This window comes from Wyeomyia smithii, chromosome 2 (assembly GCF_029784165.1).
Source record: "Wyeomyia smithii strain HCP4-BCI-WySm-NY-G18 chromosome 2, ASM2978416v1, whole genome shotgun sequence".
Lineage (NCBI taxonomy): Eukaryota > Metazoa > Arthropoda > Insecta > Diptera > Culicidae > Wyeomyia > Wyeomyia smithii.
The window spans coordinates 179123181-179150390 of NC_073695.1; the positions used below are offsets into that span (position 1 = coordinate 179123181).

The 27210-nt window shown below is 38.8% G+C and overlaps 2 protein-coding genes across 2 annotated transcripts; one reads left to right on the forward strand and one right to left on the reverse strand.

Moving 5' to 3' along the window:
• The first annotated feature begins 594 nt into the window (after nucleotides 1–594).
• Nucleotides 595–1584, forward strand: LOC129721939 (eukaryotic translation initiation factor 3 subunit K). The gene is made up of 3 exons (XM_055675072.1): nucleotides 595–800; nucleotides 859–1298; nucleotides 1359–1584. Exons 1-3 carry the CDS (start codon nucleotides 730–732, stop codon nucleotides 1511–1513), a joined length of 666 nt encoding a protein of 221 aa, XP_055531047.1. The 5' UTR covers nucleotides 595–729; the 3' UTR covers nucleotides 1514–1584.
• LOC129721940 (uncharacterized) lies at nucleotides 1573–2309 on the reverse strand. The gene has a single exon (XM_055675073.1). It carries the CDS (start codon nucleotides 2182–2184, stop codon nucleotides 1621–1623), a length of 564 nt encoding a protein of 187 aa, XP_055531048.1. The 5' UTR covers nucleotides 2185–2309; the 3' UTR covers nucleotides 1573–1620.
• Between the last annotated feature and the right edge of the window lie 24901 nt (nucleotides 2310–27210).

Sequence of the window (27210 nt, forward strand, 5' to 3'; positions counted from 1 at the left end):
CCTAATTTTGTAGAAAAAAAAACCTTCACGTGAGTTATAAGTATGAAACTCAATTTTGTGAGAAAATTACCCATTTTTGAGAACCATCTGTAGAACTTCTTTCAGGTAATACTTACCTTTTTTTAAGTTCACACCACTTTACTCAATTCTTGAGTTTCAGCACTTTACCCAATGTTGATGGGATGAGCTTTTGCTCGAGATGGGTACTATGTTACCCAAAAAAAAGTTGTCAGTCTTAGTGTGTACTATTTTATATTATTAGATTGTTTTTTTTTTAAACGATGACTTTTTCTTTCTTCACACATTTTTTTACATATTTTGGGTTGATTCAACCCAATAGACAGTTTTAAATGATTTACTCAACGTTAGGTCGTTTTTACCGAAGATTGCATTCAGTTCCATCTACTCAAAATTAATTTGTTCGCTAGTAACTCAAAATTGGCTTCCTGCACTTTTTCTCTGAATTGAGTCAAAAGTACGTAAAATTGAGTAGGATCCGTTTACCGTGTACATGTCGGTGTAAGTACTTATTTTTGCTATAATCCATTCAGCCAAGCCGCAAATATAAACACTGTATCAGCTATAAATGCCATGAAACGTCAAACTTGTTTCAAAAACTTTCCTCGTCCGTCTGATTTTGTTATTCTCAGGTCGAATTTTGGTTGTGGCGACTCGTTTGCTGACGTGAATCATATTTTTTTGTCGAATCCTGCTAAATTTACTATTAAAATGGTCCACTACGTGAAAATGGAAGATGGCAAGATTATGCCGATCCAGGAAATGTTGAAAAGTATTGAAAGGTACGGTAATTTGACTGAACTCTGTGAGTTATTCTAACCTATAAATCGTCATTTCTAGGTACAATCCGGAACATTTGAAAGTGATTGAATCGTATGTCGAAGAACAGGCTCGTGACAACCAATATGACTTGGAGGCAAACCTTGCCTGCCTCAAACTATATCAGTTCAATCCCCAATTGATGAACTTGGATATTACGTATACAATACTGCTAAAGTCGCTCACGAATTTCCCTCATACGGATTTCGTCCTGTGTAAATGTTTACTTCTTCCGGCTCAAATGAATGATGATACCGTCAAGGAGATTATTTATCTAGCAGATATCCTGGAGAAGTGTGATTTCACTTTGTTTTGGTCCAGGGTTGCTCAGAATCCTCAATTCGTCAAAAACATTACCGGATTTTATGACAGTATTCGGAAATTCGTTTGTCATGTTGTTGGAATTACGTTTCAATCGATCGAAAAAGAATATTTAGTCCGATTGTTGGGAGATGTGGACGGTAGGTTTATTATTAAAGAACAATGTTTAAGCTGGGTTTCACATCAAATTTTGTTTACAGATAATGTTCTTCGAGTTTGGGTCAAGAAATATGGATGGAAAGAAGACGGACAATATGTGACCGTCGCTATGCAAGAGGGCAACATCAAAACCAAACACATTACAGAGAAAATTGATTTTGAAAACCTCGCTCCACTGATGGCTAATTGTTTGTAAGAATGTTTCAGAAAGTAATTCCAATTTGACAAATGAGACATATTGCATTCAAAAAAAAATACGTACAATAATTCTTTATTAACACTACAATTAATCGAAATCCCTTCTTACTCTATCTCAATAATAGCCCCCACTTTAGTGAAGGCTTCTTTCAGCTTTTCTGCTTCCTCTTTCGAAATATCTTCCTTAACCATAGTTGGAGCGCTTTCCACAAATTTCTTCGCTTGCACTAAATTCATACCGTCCAATAGACTTTTAACTTCCTTGATTAGGGCTACTTTCTGCTTATCGTCATATTTGACTAATTTTACTTTGAAAAGAGTTTTAACTACTTTCGGAGCGGCTTCTTCCTCTTCCGGGGCTGGGCCAGCGGCAGCCGGTGTAAGTCCCGCACCAAAACCAGCCGGCATCAGAGCAGCATCGGGAAGATTAAGTCGTTTCTTCAACAGACCACTGAGTTCAGAAACTTCCAGCAGATTCAATGTAGCGATGCTATCCACGATAGACACAAGCTTAGGATTGGCTGGTTTATCACATCCTTCTGGAACGGGTATCGTTAGTTTATCGCCGGCAGAAGCTAGGGCTGCTTCTGCATTTCGTACTATACTTGCAGTGGATATTTGTCGGACAGCGGAACGCGAATATCCACATAATAACCGGATTTGCATCATTTTGTGTAAAGTGGGAATTGAATGGGGTAAAAATGAAGAACTGTTTATTAAATCTTTAGCAGAATTTTTTTGAAAGCATGAGTTTTTTTGACAATTCAACACGGTTTTCAAACTTTAGCTATAAAATATTACGTAACCGGATTACAGAGTTGCTAGTATTTTCAGAGGGAAGGTAAAACTTTGTCATGCCGAACAAATCTGTATTGGAAGAGAAGCCTCTGTTCAAAACGTAGCTGGCGCTGATGTAAAAATGGCGTGGAACTACAAGGAGTTGGAATTCATCTCCAATTAAATTTGAATATACGAAAACGGTTATAAATTTCGTTAATATTATTCATTTTATTATTTATTTTTATTATTTAGTAATCGAAAAAGGAAATCATACAACAATAAATACGTTTAGTTTTGCATCTGAATAATATCGTCCATGGGGTGTTACTTTTCATGTTTGTTGGGCTAACATTTTGACAGTTCATTTGGCTCACAGCATTCTCAATGTTCATCTCTCCCTCTGAGTATTTCTAGATAAACATTTTAAAAGGTCCTATCTGCTTCCATCATTTTTCCGGAGCGTACTTTTATTCTGGTAATGGTTCAACCACAGACAGACGTCTAAGCAAGAACAACATTGATCAAAATTTCCGTGTAAATTTTCAAAGTAAATTTCGTTATAAATCACTTGTACACTAGCGCCGCCTGGTGACCTTATCGCTACAATACATTTTTTTCGCTGGTGTACGAGGCTGGCAGTACTGGTAGCGCTATCTGGTTACGGATTGCTACCACAAAAAATCTTACACAAGTTTGGAACTCAGCTTGGACGTCTGTCTGCGGTTCAACTTTAGTAACTCTCCCAAGCGTGGTTTTCGTTCAGAAGGTTAGAGGGATCCACTATCAACTGGTGCAAATAACGTTTCTTAAAAGGTGTTCAATAAGTTGTGGTAATTGAATGAAAGTGGTTGATCAAAAAATCGATCAAAGCAGATCTTTTGAAATGTTTTTCTAGATTTCTAGCAGCCCTATGACATCGTGCCATTTTTCAAGGGCTAAAATATCACGTATGTGTGAACGAGATAGCATATAATAATTTCCACTTTTCATACAACTTTTATCTGACAGCTGACAGCGGGCCCAGGACATGAGTTTTACTGATTACACGATTTCTACGATAAATAAAGACTGTGTGAAAGAGATACGCAAAGAGATAAACAACAAATATAGCAATCCAGACTAATACCCCGTTCACACTACACCGCATATCACCTGATATCAGGCGATTCGTGCTATCGAGGCCATATACCAATATACCTGATATCCCATACAATCGAGCTGTCATCGGATATCACCTCGGCTACACGATATCGCGGATATCGTGTTCGAAAACAAATAAAAACCAGATTTGCAGCAGTTGGCAACCTGGCCAACAGACATTCGATGCAACCCTACAAATTTCGAAATTTGCGTTGCATACTTTTGCGTTTATATCCCGCACTTTTTGCCAATTGAGTCCTAAAGTCATACAAGTTTTTATATATGATTAGAGCAAAACGTGATTTTTGAAAAATGTTTATCGTTTTCCTTCGATGTTCAAATGAATAACAAAAAAATGCTCGAAATGTCTTAAATGACAGTTCGCCCATGTACAGTACAGGAGAACTGTCATTCAAGACATTTCGAGCCGTTTTTTATTCTTCATTTAAAAATCGAAGGACAACGATAAACGTTTTTCAAAAAACACGTTTTGCATTAGTGTATTAATGTATTTTGATTCGAATTTTTACACACGTTTTCATATTTCTTTATATGAATATGAATGTCTATTCTCTGTGGTTGTAGTTCAACCACTCTGCTAAGTAAAGATTCTACCACAGACAGACGTCCAAGCAAAAACATTTATCAAAATTTTGTGAGTTTAGTGATGGCAGCGCTGGATTATAGTCAAAGTTGGCAGACGCATGGAAACTCTCACAGATTATAAAGTCGCAGTTTTTGCAACGATATAACACTGTTTTGAGGTTTGTGTATTTTTTTTTTTTCATATAAACACTAAAACAAACAAATTTATCGCAAATATAAACTGGGATTGAATAAAATTGTCGATTATGTACAAATTACGACTGCTCAAAATTTCTACATTAAAAAACGGCAACCAAATAATATCGATAAGAGCTGGAAAACTATCGATTTTATCGAATCATTGACCACTAATAGCGAATTTCTTTATTCCACCAGCTCACCTCGTTTTGACCTGGAAGCGCACTAACTGCTGTCAAAACCCTTCTTTATTCGCTCGATTTTGACCCAGCTTTGACCTGCCGTGCTGCCCGAAGCGCACTGTAAAATTTGTCAGCTTCAACCCACGTGCTAAGTTCGTAAACAATTATCTGGCACCTCTTTCTTACTTGCGTCTTAAATGGCGATGACGTTTTATTATTCCTCGGCAGTTTTGCCCGCACACAGTGGAATAAAGAAATTCGCTATAAGTGTTCTTAGCGCCACCATACTGCGTATTGCGACATGCTAAAAACCGTTGCGTCTTATTACACATGAAGCAAAGTTAGCTTGGAGGACTGTTATCTATGATGAAATTCAATCTGTTGCTTTCGGTTATCCCAAGGGAGTAGCAGCACTATTCAAACTCTAAACGCTTGACAGTCACATATCGAGCCTATATTTAAAATACAGCCCATACAGGCAAATGTCCATATCACCACAGAGAACGGACGTTCATCTTATTTTCAAAGGATGTGTAAAAACTTGCAACCGTCATTTCACCGTAAGTGGCAATGCTCCCGCAATGCGGTGCTCGTGTCAATGGGGCTTATCACGGGAGTCACTTCACGGTGAAGTGACAACCGTAATAGGCACGGTGAAAGTGATTCCCATTTGATTTGCACGCGTCTTTTTTCACCGTGAGATTTTTTCACTACGTTCTCACCGTAAGGGGCTCCCGTAATAAGCCCTAATGATAAACCAGGAACTGATATCGATAGCCCTATCCAAACTCTAAACGCTTGACAGTCACATATCGAGCCTATATTTAAAATACAGCCCATACAGGCAAATGTCCATATCACCACAGAGAACGGACGTTCATCTTATTTTCAAAGGATGTGTAAAAACTTGCAACCGTCATTTCACCGTAAGTGGCAATGCTCCCGCTATACGGTGCTCGTGTCAATGGGGCTTATCACGGGAGTCACTTCACGATGAAGTGACAACCGTAATAGGCACGGTGAAAGTGATTCCCATTTGATTTGCACGCGTCTTTTTTCACCGTGAGATTTTTTCACTACGTTCTCACCGTGAAGTGACTCCCGTAATAAGCCCCAATGATAAACCAGGAACTGATATCGAAACGGCAATATTTAGGCAGTGAAACTGGGGCACCACAAGACAGATGTCGTTAGTGTATTAACGTATTTTGATTCAAATTTTTACGCACGATTTTCAAATTTCTTTACATGAATATGAATGTCTGTTCTTCGTGCTATCACTGTAATGGAAATCGGTAAGACTTTTCACACATTCAACATAGAAATAAACAACATGATGTCATCCTAGGGAGCCTGTTTATAATAGCGAATTTCTTTGTTCGCTGAGCCCACCTGGGGCTATCTATTATCTCTTTCTTGCATCGTAAACCGCAATATCGCTTCTCTGTTCCTACGTAGATTTGTACTGACTCCGTGGAATAAAGAAATTCGCTATAATAGAGGCGACATGGAGCTCACCGTTATAAGAACTGTCACATCAAAACGAAAAACCTCCATGCCAAATCATGTAGTGCTTCCGTTTTTGTGTGACAGTTCTTAAGGCCCGAATACACACACGGCGTAATGACGCCTTCTTCATACAAATTAGAAGGCGTAATCGCACCTTCCGTTGGGACGCCTTTTAACCAGAACCTTCTAGTTTTACCTTCTAGTGCAGAAGGTAGTCGTTCGCCGCCTTCGGCTGCGTACTTGACTGCCTCCCGTGTAGACGCATCGTGTCTTCCACCACAGAACGGAAGGTCATCTGTGATTCGAAAACTGCTGAGTGCTCAGTGAGTTTTGCAGCGCTCCCTCCTGGTGGAAAATACGCATTTTACACTAGAGATGGTCGGGTATGGGAAATTTGTTACCCGTACCCGACCCGTACCCGACTCGTCGAGGATTTTCAAAACCGTACCCGACCCGAACCCGAAGTCGGGTTTGTTTGAAATACCCGTACCCGACCCGAACCCGAAAATTTTTGTTTTCAACTACCCGTACCCGACCCGTACCCGAATGAAAAATCCCCGAAATTGCCGGTACCCGACCCGTACCCGACCCGTACCCGACCCGTACCCGACCCGTACCCGACCCGTCCTAGATTTTTATTTTATTTTTTTCTAAATACCTGATTACCTCGTATATTTTATGCACTGATTGTCATATGTGGTTTCTCGAGATGATGGCCGGAGTTGGACTAGACCCGAGTGTTCATGTGAACGAATGTTAATGAACCAGAGTTCCAGGCGATGTATTGGTGCTCCCAGAATCCAGTGTAGCATCTGTCACTGAGAACACCCGCTCGTCTGATGTTGAAAAATTTGATCATTTTTTATCACGCAGCAAAATATCTATTCATAACTGTGTACGGAGAATTTGGGTTCCGTTAGTTATGTCATATTAAAATTAATCAGGGATTTCAATTATTTATTTTGTATGCATACGTATGATTCATATAAACTGCTGAAAATTTCTATTTTGTTAATTTACCCTACTAGCACAACACGGAGAATGGTGAAATATGCAGGAGACTCAATCGTGATGAAGTGTATAGTTCGAAACTGTTACCAAACGACTTTTTTTTTGATACCCGAGTAATAATTACGTAGGAGGTCTGCCGAAAAGAGTTCATTTGCAAACATTGCTTACACGTTTAAACAACAAAAATACTTGTAAAAAAATCGGCAAACTTTCAAAACTCGTAGCTTACCAAAGGACAGAAATATTATGTTTCAGAAAATATTGTTAATTTCATTGCTTGTGTGGATGTTATTTTTTTATTTTTATTGTATATTTATTTCGTCAAGCAAATGTAGACTACATAAATGTTTCATTAAAGTTATTATTTATAGTGTTTACAATGTTCTTGTTACGATACGATATTTCTAGTGTATTTCAGACAGTTTTTAATTTTTTTTATTTTTGATATTGTTATGCCAATGGTTTTACAATGTAGATTATACTGACACATCATTCGATTTATGGGACCATTTTTTGCATAATTAGTTCTGCAATGTTTTTCTGAAAAAAGTTTTTCGTTCTAAGATGCCGTGAAGGTGTATTAAAGCTGATTTGTGATAGAAATGCAGATGAGTCTATACGATTTGAACTAATGTCATTGACGAAGAATATCATCGAAATTCGCGGCGTTGTTTAAGTGTTTGCAGATTAATAAGCTTGCAACGTGCTTCATACGATGGCAGAGGACATGCAGTCCAATTCAAGTTGCGAAGCGCGTAAAGAAGGAATTGTTTTTGGACTGATCCATATGAGATTACAATATTCTACAATAGGTCTAACATATGTAATATACAATAGTTTGATAGTGTACGGGTCTTGAAAATTGTGGCTGAATCGCTTAGCAAAGCCCAGCATACTATTTGCTTTACTTGTGATGGAGTTATAGTTTCATAATAAGTATTTTTCGAATAAGTCCACGGTCAAGAAAAATGCAATCATTCTTCTATAGAAATCAATGATACCGTTACCGATGCAAATTTGTGCTGCGTCGTATCCGTTTCTCTCTCCCAGACCAAGACTATGCAAAAACACCTCGGCTAGAAAAGTTAATGATTAAATTCTCATAATGCACGAAAATCGAATTACCCGTACCCGACCAGTTGAGAATTTTTCAAACCCGTACCCGACTCGAACCCGAAGCCTTGGTTTTTAAATTACCCGTACCCGACCCGAACCCGAAAACTATTTTTTGGCGTTACCCGGAACCCGACCCGAACCCGTCGGGTACGGGTCGGGTACGGGTATCGGGTAAAAATACCCGTACCCGACCATCTCTATTTTACACGGAAAATAAATAGAATTTATACTTCTTTTATCGAAATCTGTCATACACACTGGTATAAATCTGGCATGCGAAAACACTACAGGTGCACTCTTTAAATGCGGTTATGTGTTTATTCTATATTATTACTTTTACATTCTCTTAAGTTTCCCAGCAATAATGGTTATCACAAGCATATGAAAGATGTTTTATATTACACTTTTGACGTATGAGTACGAATAATATAATCGATCTGGAAATTTGCAAATTTTTACTACTGAAAGGTACGGGGATGAAAGGAATATTTAAATTGCGTCCGTCATGAAAAGTGATTAGGATTCGAATGCTTATAGAATTTGCGATCTCGAACCGTCCCAGATGGTCTCGAGGTACGATGCTAACCTACCAAGCCAGTTGTCGTTGGTTCGAGTCTCGGCTCGGAAGAGACTGTTAGTGTCAGACTGACACTGTCAGTAGGATCGTAGTGCAAGCCCCGCAATTGTCCTGTACACTCAAACAGTTGGATGCAAAGTCGGTGTATAACAGAATGTCGAGTTCCGATTTAGAATGTGGTAGCAACACTTTGCTTTACTTCAGAATCTGCGATTTACATAGTATCGCTGCACCAGAGAGATTGCATATCCTACTTGCCAAATCCTTTGTACTACCATTGAAAAAAAGATATTGGTTACATCCTCATAATGTGAAAGATCATTCTTAGACTTATTTCAATTTAATATAAAAGTGTTCAAAAAAGTTTCGCTTAGACGCATATTGATTTTCCAATAGAACCAATAGATTATTCCAATAGAACTCTTTTTGAAGAAGACCTGCTTTTTCATATGCATGTTTCAAAATAAGACAAGTAAAACAGGAGGTGTGAAACAACTCGGGGACAAGCTATTTCATTCGCACTCCTGCTTAACATGTCGACGAACTTTGGCAAAATGTATAACTGTGTTATTTAAGCCGAAGAGCAAGACTTCACATAGGGGTGTGCGAAACGGCTCTTTTGCAAAAGCGGCTCCGAACCGCTCACTCTCCGTTCCGAACAGACTCATATGAACGGCTCATGGTTCATGATTCACGAGCGTTGGCAGTTCGTATTTTCTCGGTAAACTTCGGGTTCGCGCGAATCCATCAGTTCTGGTGCGCTCCAAAAACCGTGGCACTTTTTCGTGAGCCGTTCATTCTTACGGTCTTTCTAAGAACCGGTTCATTCACACATTCAAATTAAATCATGATTTTTAAAAGTTTTCTATCGTTATCCTTCGTTTTTAAAATTCCGATTTAAAACAGTTAGAAATCTGCTCTAAATCGCTACAATAACAGTTCGCCCATGTACCAACTGTCATTCATGCGATTTTTATTCTTCATTGAAAAATTGAAGGACAATGATATAAAATCACGTTTGTTCAGAAAATTACACTCTTTTAGCTGATATATAAATGCCAGAAATCCGTGAATAGTTAATATCGAAATATCGTTCGCAAAATTAATATGCTACAACCACATTATTCGTTCGTACAACCACATTATCCTGTGTATGTATCGTATTAATTGATATTTTTCGGTGAACAATTACAACACATTTCTTACTTTGCGTGACGTTTCGGCCTACTGTTGCATTTCAGCCATCTTCTGACGCCTGCAATTTTATTTAAAAAACAAACATTTTTAAAAAATACATAAAAAAACACATAAAAACGCTTTGTTATAATTGTCGCTTTTTTCTTTCACAACTCACAATTCGATCGCCGCAGCTTTTCGTCACCTCTTTCAGCGCCGCACGATCAGGTATCACTGTCTGGCGGGTGTGCTGTGATGCTGTGTTGATCGTCGCAATTGTTTCCTCTCCACCGTCCGCTGTTTGTACCTTGCCGTAGCTTTACCACAAGCGCATTGTAGTTGGTGTTGAACGTTCCGCACTCACGCTGGAGGTTCACCGCGTTGCGTTCGCCAACCAACTTGATGTGGAATGTCTCTGCTGTGATTCTGCTTTCCTGGTCAACAATACGTTCTAGGATCGTCACTTTTTCGAAGTCAAACACATGTCCGTCACCTAGCGTGTGTTGTGTCAGGCCCGTTCGGTTGTCTTTGCGTTTGATGTCATTTTTATGCTCTCCTATTCTTGTGTCCAACTTTCTGCTCGTCTGCCCAACATACATTTTTCCATCTCCAGTTCCACAGGGGATAGAATATACAACATTTTTTTGTTGCCCTGGTGGAATGGTATCTTTGAGTTTGCTGAAAATAACGTCTTTTACTTTATTTTTGGGTTTGACGGCTAGTGTCAACCCGTTGTTTTTGCATCGCACGGGAGGATCATGTTGACCAAATTTTGGCAACATTTAATGATTTTCACGACAGGCTTCAGTTTACCGTGGAAAGGGAGGAAAGTGGTCGGCTTAAATTCCTGGACATGATGTTAACTAGAAGGAACGGTAAATTAAATTAAAGCTGATTTGTGATAGAAATGCAGATGAGTCTATACGATTTGAACTAATGTCATTGACGAAGAATATCATCGAAATTCGCGGCGTTGTTTAAGTGTTTGCAGATTAATAAGCTTGCAACGTGCTTCATACGATGGCAGAGGACATGCAGTCCAATTCAAGTTGCGAAGCGCGTAAAGAAGGAATTGTTTTTGGACTGATCCATATGAGATTACAATATTCTACAATAGGTCTAACATATGTAATATACAATAGTTTGATAGTGTACGGGTCTTGAAAATTGTGGCTGAATCGCTTAGCAAAGCCCAGCATACTATTTGCTTTACTTGTGATGGAGTTATAGTTTCATAATAAGTATTTTTCGAATAAGTCCACGGTCAAGAAAAATGCAATCATTCTTCTATAGAAATCAATGATACCGTTACCGATGCAAATTTGTGCTGCGTCGTATCCGTTTCTCTCTCCCAGACCAAGACTATGCAAAAACACCTCGGCTAGAAAAGTTAATGATTAAATTCTCATAATGCACGAAAATCGAATTACCCGTACCCGACCAGTTGAGAATTTTTCAAACCCGTACCCGACTCGAACCCGAAGCCTTGGTTTTTAAATTACCCGTACCCGACCCGAACCCGAAAACTATTTTTTGGCGTTACCCGGAACCCGACCCGAACCCGTCGGGTACGGGTCGGGTACGGGTATCGGGTAAAAATACCCGTACCCGACCATCTCTATTTTACACGGAAAATAAATAGAATTTATACTTCTTTTATCGAAATCTGTCATACACACTGGTATAAATCTGGCATGCGAAAACACTACAGGTGCACTCTTTAAATGCGGTTATGTGTTTATTCTATATTATTACTTTTACATTCTCTTAAGTTTCCCAGCAATAATGGTTATCACAAGCATATGAAAGATGTTTTATATTACACTTTTGACGTATGAGTACGAATAATATAATCGATCTGGAAATTTGCAAATTTTTACTACTGAAAGGTACGGGGATGAAAGGAATATTTAAATTGCGTCCGTCATGAAAAGTGATTAGGATTCGAATGCTTATAGAATTTGCGATCTCGAACCGTCCCAGATGGTCTCGAGGTACGATGCTAACCTACCAAGCCAGTTGTCGTTGGTTCGAGTCTCGGCTCGGAAGAGACTGTTAGTGTCAGACTGACACTGTCAGTAGGATCGTAGTGCAAGCCCCGCAATTGTCCTGTACACTCAAACAGTTGGATGCAAAGTCGGTGTATAACAGAATGTCGAGTTCCGATTTAGAATGTGGTAGCAACACTTTGCTTTACTTCAGAATCTGCGATTTACATAGTATCGCTGCACCAGAGAGATTGCATATCCTACTTGCCAAATCCTTTGTACTACCATTGAAAAAAAGATATTGGTTACATCCTCATAATGTGAAAGATCATTCTTAGACTTATTTCAATTTAATATAAAAGTGTTCAAAAAAGTTTCGCTTAGACGCATATTGATTTTCCAATAGAACCAATAGATTATTCCAATAGAACTCTTTTTGAAGAAGACCTGCTTTTTCATATGCATGTTTCAAAATAAGACAAGTAAAACAGGAGGTGTGAAACAACTCGGGGACAAGCTATTTCATTCGCACTCCTGCTTAACATGTCGACGAACTTTGGCAAAATGTATAACTGTGTTATTTAAGCCGAAGAGCAAGACTTCACATAGGGGTGTGCGAAACGGCTCTTTTGCAAAAGCGGCTCCGAACCGCTCACTCTCCGTTCCGAACAGACTCATATGAACGGCTCATGGTTCATGATTCACGAGCGTTGGCAGTTCGTATTTTCTCGGTAAACTTCGGGTTCGCGCGAATCCATCAGTTCTGGTGCGCTCCAAAAACCGTGGCACTTTTTCGTGAGCCGTTCATTCTTACGGTCTTTCTAAGAACCGGTTCATTCACACATTCAAATTAAATCATGATTTTTAAAAGTTTTCTATCGTTATCCTTCGTTTTTAAAATTCCGATTTAAAACAGTTAGAAATCTGCTCTAAATCGCTACAATAACAGTTCGCCCATGTACCAACTGTCATTCATGCGATTTTTATTCTTCATTGAAAAATTGAAGGACAATGATATAAAATCACGTTTGTTCAGAAAATTACACTCTTTTAGCTGATATATAAATGCCAGAAATCCGTGAATAGTTAATATCGAAATATCGTTCGCAAAATTAATATGCTACAACCACATTATTCGTTCGTACAACCACATTATCCTGTGTATGTATCGTATTAATTGATATTTTTCGGTGAACAATTACAACACATTTCTTACTTTGCGTGACGTTTCGGCCTACTGTTGCATTTCAGCCATCTTCTGACGCCTGCAATTTTATTTAAAAAACAAACATTTTTAAAAAATACATAAAAAAACACATAAAAACGCTTTGTTATAATTGTCGCTTTTTTCTTTCACAACTCACAATTCGATCGCCGCAGCTTTTCGTCACCTCTTTCAGCGCCGCACGATCAGGTATCACTGTCTGGCGGGTGTGCTGTGATGCTGTGTTGATCGTCGCAATTGTTTCCTCTCCACCGTCCGCTGTTTGTACCTTGCCGTAGCTTTACCACAAGCGCATTGTAGTTGGTGTTGAACGTTCCGCACTCACGCTGGAGGTTCACCGCGTTGCGTTCGCCAACCAACTTGATGTGGAATGTCTCTGCTGTGATTCTGCTTTCCTGGTCAACAATACGTTCTAGGATCGTCACTTTTTCGAAGTCAAACACATGTCCGTCACCTAGCGTGTGTTGTGTCAGGCCCGTTCGGTTGTCTTTGCGTTTGATGTCATTTTTATGCTCTCCTATTCTTGTGTCCAACTTTCTGCTCGTCTGCCCAACATACATTTTTCCATCTCCAGTTCCACAGGGGATAGAATATACAACATTTTTTTGTTGCCCTGGTGGAATGGTATCTTTGAGTTTGCTGAAAATAACGTCTTTTACTTTATTTTTGGGTTTGACGGCTAGTGTCAACCCGTTCTTTTTGAGCGTTTTTTGCAGTTTCTCACTCAAGCATGGAACATACGGCGTCGCAACATATTTGGTCTCCTCTTTTTCACCATTATTTTGCAGTCCGTTGTAGTGTTTGTGTACCCTTTGTGCCAGAACGTTTTGGACGAACCACTCAGGATAGTTGTTGCATTTAAGTATATTTTTGACCTTTTTTGTCGCATGTGGACGATTTTCAGCATCAGTCAATTTGATTGCTCTGTCCACAAGGGTCACTGCCGTGTTGCGCTTATGCGTAAATGGGCTTTCAGAGTTGAAGTCCAAATACCGACCTTTCTCCTGTTTGGGTAACCAGCTCTTCTCCACAATTCCGTTCCTTCTAGTTAACATCATGTCCAGGAATTTAAGCCGACCACTTTCCTCCCTTTCCACGGTAAACTGAAGCCTGTCGTGAAAATCATTAAATGTTGCCAAAATTTGGTCAACATGATCCTCCCGTGCGATGCAAAAACAACGGGTTGACACTAGCCGTCAAACCCAAAAATAAAGTAAAAGACGTTATTTTCAGCAAACTCAAAGATACCATTCCACCAGGGCAACAAAAAAATGTTGTATATTCTATCCCCTGTGGAACTGGAGATGGAAAAATGTATGTTGGGCAGACGAGCAGAAAGTTGGACACAAGAATAGGAGAGCATAAAAATGACATCAAACGCAAAGACAACCGAACGGGCCTGACACAACACACGCTAGGTGACGGACATGTGTTTGACTTCGAAAAAGTGACGATCCTAGAACGTATTGTTGACCAGGAAAGCAGAATCACAGCAGAGACATTCCACATCAAGTTGGTTGGCGAACGCAACGCGGTGAACCTCCAGCGTGAGTGCGGAACGTTCAACACCAACTACAATGCGCTTGTGGTAAAGCTACGGCAAGGTACAAACAGCGGACGGTGGAGAGGAAACAATTGCGACGATCAACACAGCATCACAGCACACCCGCCAGACAGTGATACCTGATCGTGCGGCGCTGAAAGAGGTGACGAAAAGCTGCGGCGATCGAATTGTGAGTTGTGAAAGAAAAAAGCGACAATTATAACAAAGCGTTTTTATGTGTTTTTTTATGTATTTTTTAAAAATGTTTGTTTTTTAAATAAAATTGCAGGCGTCAGAAGATGGCTGAAATGCAACAGTAGGCCGAAACGTCACGCAAAGTAAGAAATGTGTTGTAATTGTTCACCGAAAAATATCAATTAATACGATACATATGAAGTAACGGTGATTATACCAACAAACCACATTATCCGTTGCTCCAGAAGCTTATTCAAGTTTATCTAATCTCATCCTCCTTATTTTTATTCCATCGGATGCATCTAGCATCAATGAGTACAAAACCGATATACCTTCAGAGTTTGGATCTCGGGTAATCGATAAAACATGTGATATAATGAAATGACAGGATGAAACCTGTTTAGAAATTTCATGGTCGACTAAGGTATTGATTCAATATTATAAAATATCTAGATATTTGCCTAACAAAATTTATCTGTACAACATCTTCTTACAACACAAAGTAGCACTTCCTTTAAACAAAAACAAAAAAAAACACTTCATATTTGATTTATGACAACGGGAAAGTTTCAAACTAATTTTTATAAATAACTGTCGCTAACACATGATACAATCGTGAGAGGAAGACCTTCGCAATAATTGCATCATTAACAGTTTGTAACTCGTGTTCCAAACCAACATGTACGGGACATCAGATAGCTTGTGTTGATACTTTCACTTACTTATACTATGCCACATTATAGATTTTCGAATATAAAAAATTGCACAAATGTGAAGCTTTGCTGTTTTCGCACAACGGTTTTGCATTGCACGCAAAAGTTCGAATTGAACAGGTTAAACTGTTGAAATAACCGTCAATTTAAAACATCGAATAAATTATGCCACTTTATACCACTATCGCAAGGCATAAACGTACACGACAAATATGTATTGCTGCGGGCAAAGAAAATTCATTCTTGATTTTTCAGTCCTCTTTGTGTACACTTTCTGTTTGATCATATACCTGAAGTTGACCTTCCGTTCTGTGCTTCCACACAGTGATGCCACATATACAGATTTATCTGCATTCATACAGATTTTTTGCGTATTTTTATACAGATATATGCATATACAGAATACAGATTTTCTGAAAATAATGCAGATTTATACAGATTTTTTTGGTTTTCATGGGGTCGTAAATTAAACTTCTTTATATAGTTGAAAAACATAAATTAACTCAAATGCGATTGAGCGTGTCGGAGGTTTTATCATATTCACTTGCTGCGCATAAACGTGTGCATGAATGAGTCACGGGAAAAATGTTAGACAAGCTATATTGCATTTTTTTTTCGAGAAGGATATGTCCAGTACATATGCAGATTTTTATACAGATTTTTTGAAAATTTACCAAGGTGACAAGATTTTTTCAGAGTCTATGTGTATAGATCATTGCAGGATGACGTCACAAAATAAGAAGAAGAAAGAGATTTGACAGTTGTCGCGGGTTTGTTTACATAGTAAAATTTTCGGCTCGAATAAAAATGCGGAAGTGTCTTGTTGAAAATTGCGTTTCCAAGAATAAACCAAAAGATCACAGTAATGAAGAACTTTTTTCGTACTCGTATCATTCATTTTCACTCCTATCACATGAAAGGTGGATAGAACACCTTGTAAACAAACCCGTGGGAAATGTCAGAAAAGTGAGGTTATTTTTCGTGTGCAATGATCTATATAGAGTCGCGCGAAGAGAAAATCTATCGTTTCGGCAACACAGTTTTTGTGCCGTTTGTTGCCAAGAACTATACAGTTCTGTTTTTCACCATGCATAAGCGAATAGAGTTCTCCAAGCGAAAACACACAAACACTACGACACGGCCCGCTTTACACTGTATATTGAAATTTGTGAGAGTGTGAATCAAACTCGCTTGTTTTTTATGCTCTCTTTCAGATGACAGTTCTCACAGGTGACAAAAAATTCTTACAGCTAACAAAAAATAAATCGTAAACATCGCACTAATACAAACGCACCTCTATATCATTTTTTGAAATTCTTCACAAGGTATACAGTTTTGAAAGATTACACCGGTATTGTTTTGTTAAATTTGAGTGAACCAGTTACAGGTTTAATGTTGTATTGAAATGTGTGAGTAAAACTTCGGAAAAACACATATTCTTTATTACGCTCAATTACAATACTTTTCATCCACTCCTAACATTATCACCTTGTTTATTTACATTGCTCGATTGGTACCCTCGTTTGACACTGATTTGGTTCCTTTGGTTTCATCTTTGCGGGACTCTTATTATAAACATAGACTCTGGATTTTTTGAGCTCCAGAATACAGATGAAAATGTGGCATCACTGCTCCCACGCGGTCTTGTGTCGCCTTCTTTTGGCGAAGGCGCTGGCAACGCCGTGTTGTATTATTTTTAGCCTGCTGGTGATTCTAGAAGTGTGTTGCTTTATATTTTCTTCCAACAAACATAAATAAACATAAATTGGGTGGCATGACGACAAAAAGGTTAGCACACGGCAGAGTTTTAGACGGCGTGATCGCGCCTTTCGCGTGCAAGTGTTAGTAAGTTTCCTCCACACCTTTCTTACATGCTCATTAGGTTATTACCGAATGAAAAAATCCGTTCAATTTTTCACCCCACTAAATAGATTCTCGTTGGCACAATCGCTCGATTTTGATTTCAACCCACCAACCGAATAGATCGACTATTGGTTTGTTGGCTATACTAATTTTTAAATATTGTTTGAAAAAGCTGCGTTTTCTGAGCAACACGTGATCACGAGTCAAAACTGCTCGGAATGGCTTGAATAACAGTTAACTCATGTATCAACTGTCATTCAAGTGATTGAAAGTGATTTTTATTCTTCATATAAAAATCGAGGGACAATAATATAATTTTTTTTTTTGAATTTTCGTTTTGCCTACAAAAAATAACTCTTCTATATATAAAAATCAGAAATTCGCATATACCGAAACATCCCAAACTAAAAACAATGCACTAAGGTCGCTTTTTACGCGTTTTTTTTACACGGTTTTTTACGCGGATTCCGGAGTTTACGCGGTTTTTTACGCGGATTCCGGAATTTACGCGGTATTTTTTTTTGCCCGGATTTCGGTTTCCCTTCACTCGGAATGCAAAATTACGATGGTTTTTTTTTACGCGGATTCCGGAATTTACGCGGTTATTTTTACGCGGATTCCGGAATTTACGCGGTTTTTTACGCAGTTTTTTTTACGTGGCACGTATTCCCCGCGTAAAAAGCGACTTCAGTGTATTTGGAAAGTAAAATTTTTGGTAACACCAACAATTCCGCTAAAATTAGCTTTGCTAGTTACCGATTTCACAAAATAGTGGCCATCACTGCTTAAAGACAAGATACTTAGCAAATTGCATACCCGCTGAAAAAGATAGTGTCACTCTATTCACTACGTAGATCTCTACGTATCAAGAACCAAGTTAAAATTTGGATAACCACAAGCCTATAAGATATTTCGCAAGCAAGAAAAAGCTCGCGAAACTTTTTCAATCTTTTTCTCTCCCTTTAACAGCTTGTTGACTTCCGATAACTTTTTTTCCCGAACACCACTTGATTTATGGCGCAGTTCTGATGGCATCGGGGAGGAGATATCATTGAGTCATGCAACTCGTTTTTGGACTAGTTTTATCCTTCTTTAAGAGTCACTCCATGAGAACTCCATCAATAACAACGTTCTGCTCCTGCGAGCACCGGCTTATACTTAGCAGGTTTGCTCTGATTTGTCCGCAAACTGCTTTCTCCGTAAAAGCTTTCGCCATCGTAAACCTGTACAAAGAGCAGAACATCCCACTTCCGATAAATATACATTATGCTCGTTGGCTTCTATTCGCTCTATAGAGACGTGCTGATACGTATGTCGTTCGGGAAAGTTGTTATTCTGCGGACTTTCCCGGTATCCCGGCAACACCCGTCCGCCCAGTAAAAGCCACGATAAATGGATGACTGACCCGAAAGAAGCCAAAAAGCCGTGTTCAATTTACAGAGTTGTAAACAGATCTTTGGTACTGGTCCAAGCTATCCTGTTACGAAAACATAGAAACTGAGGCTGCACAGTTCTTTTTAGGCGGTCTAGTCGCAAACTGGAATTCAGTCTTGAGCACTAAATTTCTATTCTTTTGTCGGGAAAATGCGATTAGTAGGTATTGTATCTGGGCCAGTGCATTAACGGGGGCTCGACCTTTAATTTAAACAACAAAAACGAGTTGATAAGGCAGGGCTCTTTCCACTATTTCCTTTGCAGCTCTTTTGCAACATTTAAATTTCGAAAAATTCTATTTCAAATCATTAGAGTTTTTGTGACACGACGTGATACATTTTATGTTAGATTGTGATTAATGAATAAACGTGAAGGTTTCTTGTGATTTATACTATGAGTGCAAATTGCAATTACAAGACATAACCTAAAATATATCATGTTAATCTCCTTCATTTTTTAAGTCCTGTAAGATCGTATGCGGTCCGCTAGACTCGAGTAAAAACACAATAGCTGTGATTGCATCTTTAGATAAAATTTTGTTTTAGCAAGATAGTTTTTTTAAATCAAGGTTTTACTAAAATCTACAAGTATGTAGCAAATAGTAAAATCCCCGCCTACGTCCCATACAGTCGAAGAAAGAGAATACGCTTCCATGAGGATAAACCACAACGGCAAAGGCAAGGCATAAGTTCAGGTTTCATAAAAAATCATTCTCACAGTGAAATATTTAATCGAATCGAGAATTGCATTGGTTATTTGAACTGCCTCTTTCTCACAGTGGAGCTAAATATAAAACGAAACACAAAATCACCATTATCCTATTTTCCAATTCATTTTCTTATTTTAATTCCATGTAAAAGAGCAGCCCGCAGTCAACCGGAAATGCAATCCAAACCCAAATATATCGCGTGGTCACCAGATGCATAATAGTAACACAAGAAGAGGGCTACCATAGAATTTGGTAATAAATACTACCAAGCTGACAGATATAACGGAAATAAATTACGATTATTTTCCACAATAGAGGCTTGAATTCTACCCAAAAGATAACCATTACATTGCCATGGAATGACCATTTGATAGAATTGATGGTCAAGTTGCAGTACTGTTCAGTTTGTCCAAAATATTCATTGGATGTACAAGAGCTGTTATTTAGACGAATCTGCTTAAGCATATTGAAAGTAAACAGTTTGCCATCGCACGTTGTAGTCCCAAACATGAGTTTGACAGATCGCGGTGCCTTTGTTTCGGTTGTTTGACCTGTGATTTGTTGCGATAGGCTCGAATTAAATTAGAGATTCAGTGATTTCGATTGTTTATGTACAAGAATCAGTTCGAGAATCAATACCTAATTTCTTGTCAATAATATTCAAACGGGAAGTAAAGTAAACGTTTTTAATCACACGGTCTAGTGTCATCTAAAGAACGAAGAGGAATTGATTACAAATGTACTTAAGTTATCTATTACTATTATTATAAAAAAATAGGTTAAATAATAATAATAGCAGTGCGGATATGATAATGTTGCGCGATGAACAGAAAACATCCTGCCGATAATAGTGTATAGATATTAGCCACAACAACTCACAAGACAACTACTCGTGTAGAGAACGGTAAGGGACCGTTCCTAAACCACGTGGTCATATTTTGATCACTTTTTATACCCCCCGTACCCCCCCGTGATCTTTCGTGGTCTGTTGCCAACCCCCCCCCCTCCCCTTGCGTCTTTAACCACGTGGTCTTTTCATTTGTCAAGTGCCAAAAATTCGCTTAAATTTTTACATTTTTATTATTAAACTTTCAGTACATTCTATATTTCTAAAACGCAAAAGCTTTATTCTTGACTTGGTGGTCACAATAAATTATAAGGCAAGAAAAAAGACCACGAGGTTATTTCGTTAACCCCCCCACCCCCGTGCGTGGTCTTTCGTGGTCTTGTGACAAACCCCCCCCTTCCCCTCTTTGTGACCACGTGGTTTAGGAACGGCCCCTAAGCTACTGTTTACCCAAAATAATGCATTAGTGCCTGATAGTGATTTAACACGATGCTCCACTAGTGCACGCTCCGTCAATCTGATCTGCATACGACCGTGAGCTGACGCGGCATCAGAGGACTACTGGCAGTCAATATTTGCACATTTTATGTTGAATCAGGTTGAACCTGGTCAATAATGCTTCAAGAGAATTATGTTTATTATTCATTTTGTATTGTTTAGGCGAAGCGTTCACATGTGCGTTGATAGTTGAAAAAAAAATTAAAGGCTAGCAAAAAATTACAACTTATTTGTTTGTAATTACATTTTTCTGTTTCTTCTCTATGACGAATGTGGAAGCCAATTTTTACACACATATTGTGATATAATACTCGATCACATCATAGTCAGGCAGCTACGAGAGAAAATAAAATAATATAACATGTACTAAACGGTGAGGGAAAGCTAACGTCGATTGCAAAAAGTGATAGCTCTTCTTCAAACCTGAACTAATGGAAAATATATCTTAATATTTTTTCTCGTGAGTCAAACCCAACAACAATCATGTTATAAGATTAGCGCTGTGGTCTTAAATTGGCCCGATTAGGTTAAATACACTTGAAATCAATTAATGGCCAGAATTTTTCTTACAGCAAGCACATTGAGAGTATTTGCATACAAAGAGCAAAAAGCATATAACGTTAGAATTCTAACAGTAGTTCTAGATTTGTTTTCAAGAATGCTAACTTAAAAACTTAGAAAAGTTTTCTTTAATCCACTGACTTTTATACTAATCACAATCAAGTCTGTTCCTAGCGGTTATTGAAATATGGTAATATAGAGGAAACTCATTTTAGTTGAGAATAAAAATAAGATATTATACTACTGTTGAAAATTTATACTGCTAAAATAAAAAGCTTACAATTACTTACCTATTAACAGTTACGCATAATTGGATGATTATTGCTTGCAACCTTTTTTCGGTGAAAATGTTTTTTTTTATTTAATTAAAGACGTTTCCACTACTAGGTAGCGGTGAAAATCTTGATTGAATTTTTCAGATTTTGAAAACGACCGTTGCAGAATTTTTAATACGTTCTGACAAAGTTTCTTAAGAAAATATTTTCAATGTTTTCTTTATAAGTTATATTTTTTTTGTCCAAATTTCGTCCCTCCCATTTTTTTATTTAAATTATTTTGAACATTCTTAACTGGTTCCACAGAGATTTTTAGATTTCAGACCCCCTCTCTTCCTATGTAACGATAAATGACGTTTAATATGACCCCCATCTAGGGGGAGGTGGTTTCTTATATTACTTAATGCTAAACAACCTGAGCCCCTCTGCATCCAATTCCGATTTTATAAAATACCACAGTTACGTAATTGTCTCAACTCAACTTAACAACCCCACTCCATATGTAGTTAACAATAAGCAACGCATGCGTTTTACCGAATTTATGTACGACGCCTTTCCAGAAACATCAAGTTTTCATCTTGGATTTAAAAATAGACCATTTTACGAACTGACAGATGTCACGGATCCTGCTGATGATGATGTTGCTTTTACGTGCGTTATGTCAGCAGTTCCGAGCTTTCTGTCAAAATTTCATTCATAAATTGAGTTCAAAAACGTCTCGTAAAATGGTCTATGGCATGTGGATTCGATTTCTGGCCTCTGAGCATCAGTGGCGTAGCGTGGTCGGGTGACACCCGGGGCCGACATGTGCTGAGACCTGGACGGCAACCTTCTTACGAACAAGTGTGAGGTGATTGAAAGTTGGAAGCAGTACTACGATGAGTATCTTAATAGTGATGTAGCAGAGGAAAACGACGAAGTGGTAGTAGATCTCGGTGTACGCGGAATGTACATCAGGCTGAAGGCTGAAGCCAGACGAATTGGACTGGCTATAAACGCATCGAAGATGCAGTACATGAGAGGTAGAAGTTACGAAGAAGACAGTATCAACTTTCCACCACGAATTCATATTAGCGGTGATGAAATCGAGATGGTAGACGAGTTCGTGTACCTGGGCTCACTGGCGCCTGCTGACAACCACACCAGCAGAGAAATTCGTCGACGCCTTATGGCAGGCTATCGTGGCTACTTTGGACTCCGGAGGACGCTCCGCTCGAAAAAAATCCGCCGTCACACGAAGTTGACCATCTACAAAACACTGATCAGACCGGTAGTTCTCTATGGCCACAGAACCTGGACCATGCTCGTGGAGGACCAACGCGCCCATGGGGTTTACTAACGGAAGGAGCTGCGTACCATCTGTGGCGGAGTGCAGATGGAAGATGGGTCATGGCGGAGGCGGATGAACCACGAGTTGAATCAGCTGGTAGGATAGTCACTCATCGTTCAAACGGCGAAAATCGGGAGACTACGGTGGGATGGGCATGCCGTAAGGTTGTCGGACGACAACCCGGTGAAATTGGTTCTTCATAACGGCCCGACTGGAACGAGGCGCAGGGGGCGTGCAGTGAGCAAGGTGACACGACCAAGTGAAAGACGACCTGCGGGTCCTCCGCAGACGACATGGCTGGCGAGCTGCAGCCATGGACCGAATTGGATGGAGACGACTTCTTCGAACAGCATGGGACCCTTCGGCTGACTGGTAAAGTAAGGTAAGCATCAATCCGATCGTTTTAGGCTGTTTTCCGGAAAAAAATGATTGAAATACATGTTTCATTAGTATGGAAGACTCCACCTCTCCCCTCCTTCCAAATATGGAGTAGTGTAAAACTATCATAGAAATATTTCTCGCTCCAAAAAACCTCCACATGCCAAATTATGTTGAATATGCTTGATTTGTTCCCGAGTTATGCAGAAATTTGTGTTTGATTTTGATTGTGTTTGTGCCTCCCCAGCTGGCCTCGAGGTACGATGCTGGCCTAACAAGCCAGTCGTCGTAGGTTCGAGTCTTGACTCGGGAGAGACTGTTAGTGTCAGTAGGATCGTAGCGCTAGCCCCGCAATTGTCCTGTACACTTAACAGTTGGCTGCGAAGTCTGTGTATAGTAAACAGAAGGTCAAGTTCCGAATCGGAATGTAGCACCAAGGCTTTGCTTTGCTTTTTTTGTGTTTGATTTGTATGTGAGCCCTCCCTTCCAGGTAAAGTGAAGGGTGTCGAACCAACATAAAAATATTGCTTGCTCCCAAAAACCTTCACATGCCAAATTTGGTTTCATTTTCTGATCAATTTTTGAGTTGTACAGAAATTTGTGTTTTATTTCTTGCTTCTAAAAACTTTCACATGCAAAATTTGGTTCCATTCACTTGATCAGTACTCGAATTCTGCAGAAAATTGTGTTTCTTCGCCTCTCTTCTAGAGGAGGGAGGGGTTTCGAACTGTCTTAATCACCTTTCCCAACCCCAATATACAAATTTCACGCCGATTGGTTCAGTAGTTTTTGAGTCTGTATAGATTAGACAGACAGATTTGCATTTTTACATGTTTAGAGTTAAGATTGATTGTGGATATTTGAGATCAGTCATGCAACACCCCCGGAGATTTGTATGCCTGGAAATGAGATGCCACATGACAAATTTCAGCAACGCGCAATAAAATTTCATCTTCATTAATCAAAAGCACTAGAATGCACCGCTGGGTGACTTTCTGCAGGTTATTCTATTTTTATTGATGAATGTGCATTTCAACCATCGCTTGAATAATATTCCAATCAAATGTGGTCAGCTTCCATCAATCAATGAATGAACAAATGCACGCAGGTGATGAACTAATTACATTTTCCGTAGTATGTTTCCACAATCTGACTGAACCTTGCTGACTGGCGAGAGGATAGGGATAGGAGGCCAAAAGGACAGCACTGCAAACATAATGGAGTTTTTGCGTCGCCCTTAACTTTATGGTGAAATTTATTCGCGTCCCAATGACCGCCAGCGGTGTCAATAAATATATGGCCTCATCAGAGTTGACTACCCTGCGGTCCGTGTCAGTGGTGTTTGACGAGTATTTGGCAATTATTGCTGATTCATCGGAACTCCCAAATGGCTGCCGAAATTGATGAGTTAATAATTCATCCCCATCAAGTCTGAGTTATTAAAGATTTTAATCTTACCTCTATAAATTATATAAATGGTTGGACTCACAATGTTAATGGAAAAATGGTCATGCCAACAGAAAAATACCTTTTAAATAATGGTAAATCGGAAATATATTTTTCGCAAAAAAGTATGGTGCTATCTTTTTAAAAAGAGGAAGCTATTTAATATCGGGACGCTCTGCTTATTTTACTGCAGCACTACTAGTCTAGAATCTGAAATGTTTTACCAGCGTTTTTAAATGCTTCCTCTTTTGATGCTGACAAGTTTGTCATGATTCATTTTGTTCGAATTCGAATTTCGAATTTTTGTAGGGCTTTTGACCTACAAAAATTCGAATTTCATTACCAAATCGTTTGCTGCTTAGAAAATTAAATTGTTTGTTATGGAGTAGGAGTAGGAGGAGTTCTAAGATTCATAACTAAATATTAATAAAAAATATGTTGCCATGCGATTCAACGGTTGCAAATTATTGCTTTGGGGAGATTTTGAGAAAAAAAAGTTTACAAAAGACTCTCACATTATCTCTATGTCGAGCAGATAAATATCTTTTATTATAACTTCACACAGTCTTTTATATAAAAAAATGTCTAACCAATTGTTAAATTAAATATTGATTTCATAACTAATAATAACCCTACACCACACATACTGCATTGATTCAACAACGTCATTGAAAATGCGTCAAATCATTTTATTTTGCGATTTCCATTTTCAGCGCACCACGAATGGTTTAGGGTAAAAAGAAGGAATTAGTTCACGACCGATTCGTCGTCGCGTTGTTCAAATTACTCAAATGACACCTCCTCTCGGTTAGCGACGGACTACCTATCGCAACCCTCAGAAATTTACGAGTCTGACATAAAATGCTACTGGCAAATTAAAATTAATTAGTATCCTCCGATGAATCCATTTTAATTGGATTTTACTCCCTTTTCACCTCACCAATCAGTCCTTCGAACCCACAAACAGAAGCCTTGGCGACGCCGACGACTCCTAGAAAACTAATGACCGCTGCGGCACCGTTGATGCTGAAATGAACAAATAAATCTTTCCTCGACTGACCAGGGCTTGCTGACCATTTCAGTGCCCAGTTCACCCTTCTCTTTAAGGTTTCGTTTTCACTACTACTGGTGAACTCTTGCAGCAGCAATTGTTATTTGTAGGTATGAACATTTGGAAGGAAAATATGCGCTTCTGCATGGCTCCTTTTTAAAAATTGTTTATCTTTTGATGGTAGAATTATACAAATATACTGATTTTACTAGCTGAATATAAATGCAGATGTCTTAATATTAGCTCATCGAACAAATTAATAAAAACGAACACATTGTGTACCGAGGAGCGGTATTCATAAAGTCGAAAACGATCAAAGAATCGAAATCAAAAATTTATTGATCTAGTAATTGAGAAACAATCGACCACCATTGATCACATCATCATAAATGCTGACGGCACATTATACTGTGGTGACACTATTGTTTGATGGGTAATTTCGTGCACAAAAAATCGGATTAACGTTTCCGGTGCCAGTCCACCCTCGAAGGATATTTTATAAGATAAGCTCATAATCTACCGAGAACACTGACTATTGATGTCGTGCGTTGAATGAAAACCCGGGAAATGAATGCATCGTTATCCATTTTAATCCGCACATAATTTTCGCGTAGACTTTAAACATGGTCGGCCGCGTTGTTCTTTATGAAAGTGGATTGAATAATACTGGTTGGTGTTGTTTGCGCATTTAATGCAACAACTGCAAAACGTGAAAAACGTGTTCCCGGCAATTTTTAGTGACTGATGATTTATTTTGTAGTTTATAGTTAAATAAAAAGAGTTTAATCTAGCAATACGTCAAACTATTTTCACTTTTGTACACTTTAATTCAGATAAGCGAAATTTAATTGAAAGTTTTAATTACAAAGATCCTTCCGAAGGATAAATACTTCGGTTACCACTTCCCGCGCTCTTACACTAAAATAAATTGGGCTGTAGTGCAAAGTCTTACTGGTGCGGTATACTGTTTTTTTTCTGTGCTATCTAATGTTATTTCAGAAACTCTACGGAAAAGATTTACACCGGCCGCTTACTTAATACAAAATACTTCCAGCGTTGGATCTCAATTCACATGGCGAAACCAGTTTCCGGTTCATGGCGATAATATGGCTCCGTATCGATTAGAGTGCAGCCAAGGTAGCTGCAACAGATGACTCGAGTTGTGGTGGGTAGTAGTGAAACTAAGGGAAGCAACCGGTAAGAAATAAAATCAAACACTTTTTATCGTCCTCGCCCTGACTGGAGAGACACTGAGACACTGTATTGGAGAGCAACAGCTTTGGCTACTTTGGTATTATCACCTAGACAGCCGGAAGTCATAAAATAGAAAAACATACGAAACGGTCTTAAGCCACCGGTTATGTC

Bases quoted from the DNA above. Each gene is read 5' to 3' on its own strand.
- LOC129721939 (XM_055675072.1), top strand. From the start codon at position 730: ATGGTCCACTACGTGAAAATGGAAGATGGCAAGATTATGCCGATCCAG. The intron at 801-858 runs GTACGGTAATTT...CGTCATTTCTAG, and splicing joins ATGTTGAAAAGTATTGAAAG to GTACAATCCGGAACATTTGA. The intron at 1,299-1,358 runs GTAGGTTTATTA...TTTTGTTTACAG, and splicing joins ATTGTTGGGAGATGTGGACG to ATAATGTTCTTCGAGTTTGG.
- LOC129721940 (XM_055675073.1), bottom strand. From the start codon at position 2,184: ATGATGCAAATCCGGTTATTATGTGGATATTCGCGTTCCGCTGTCCGA.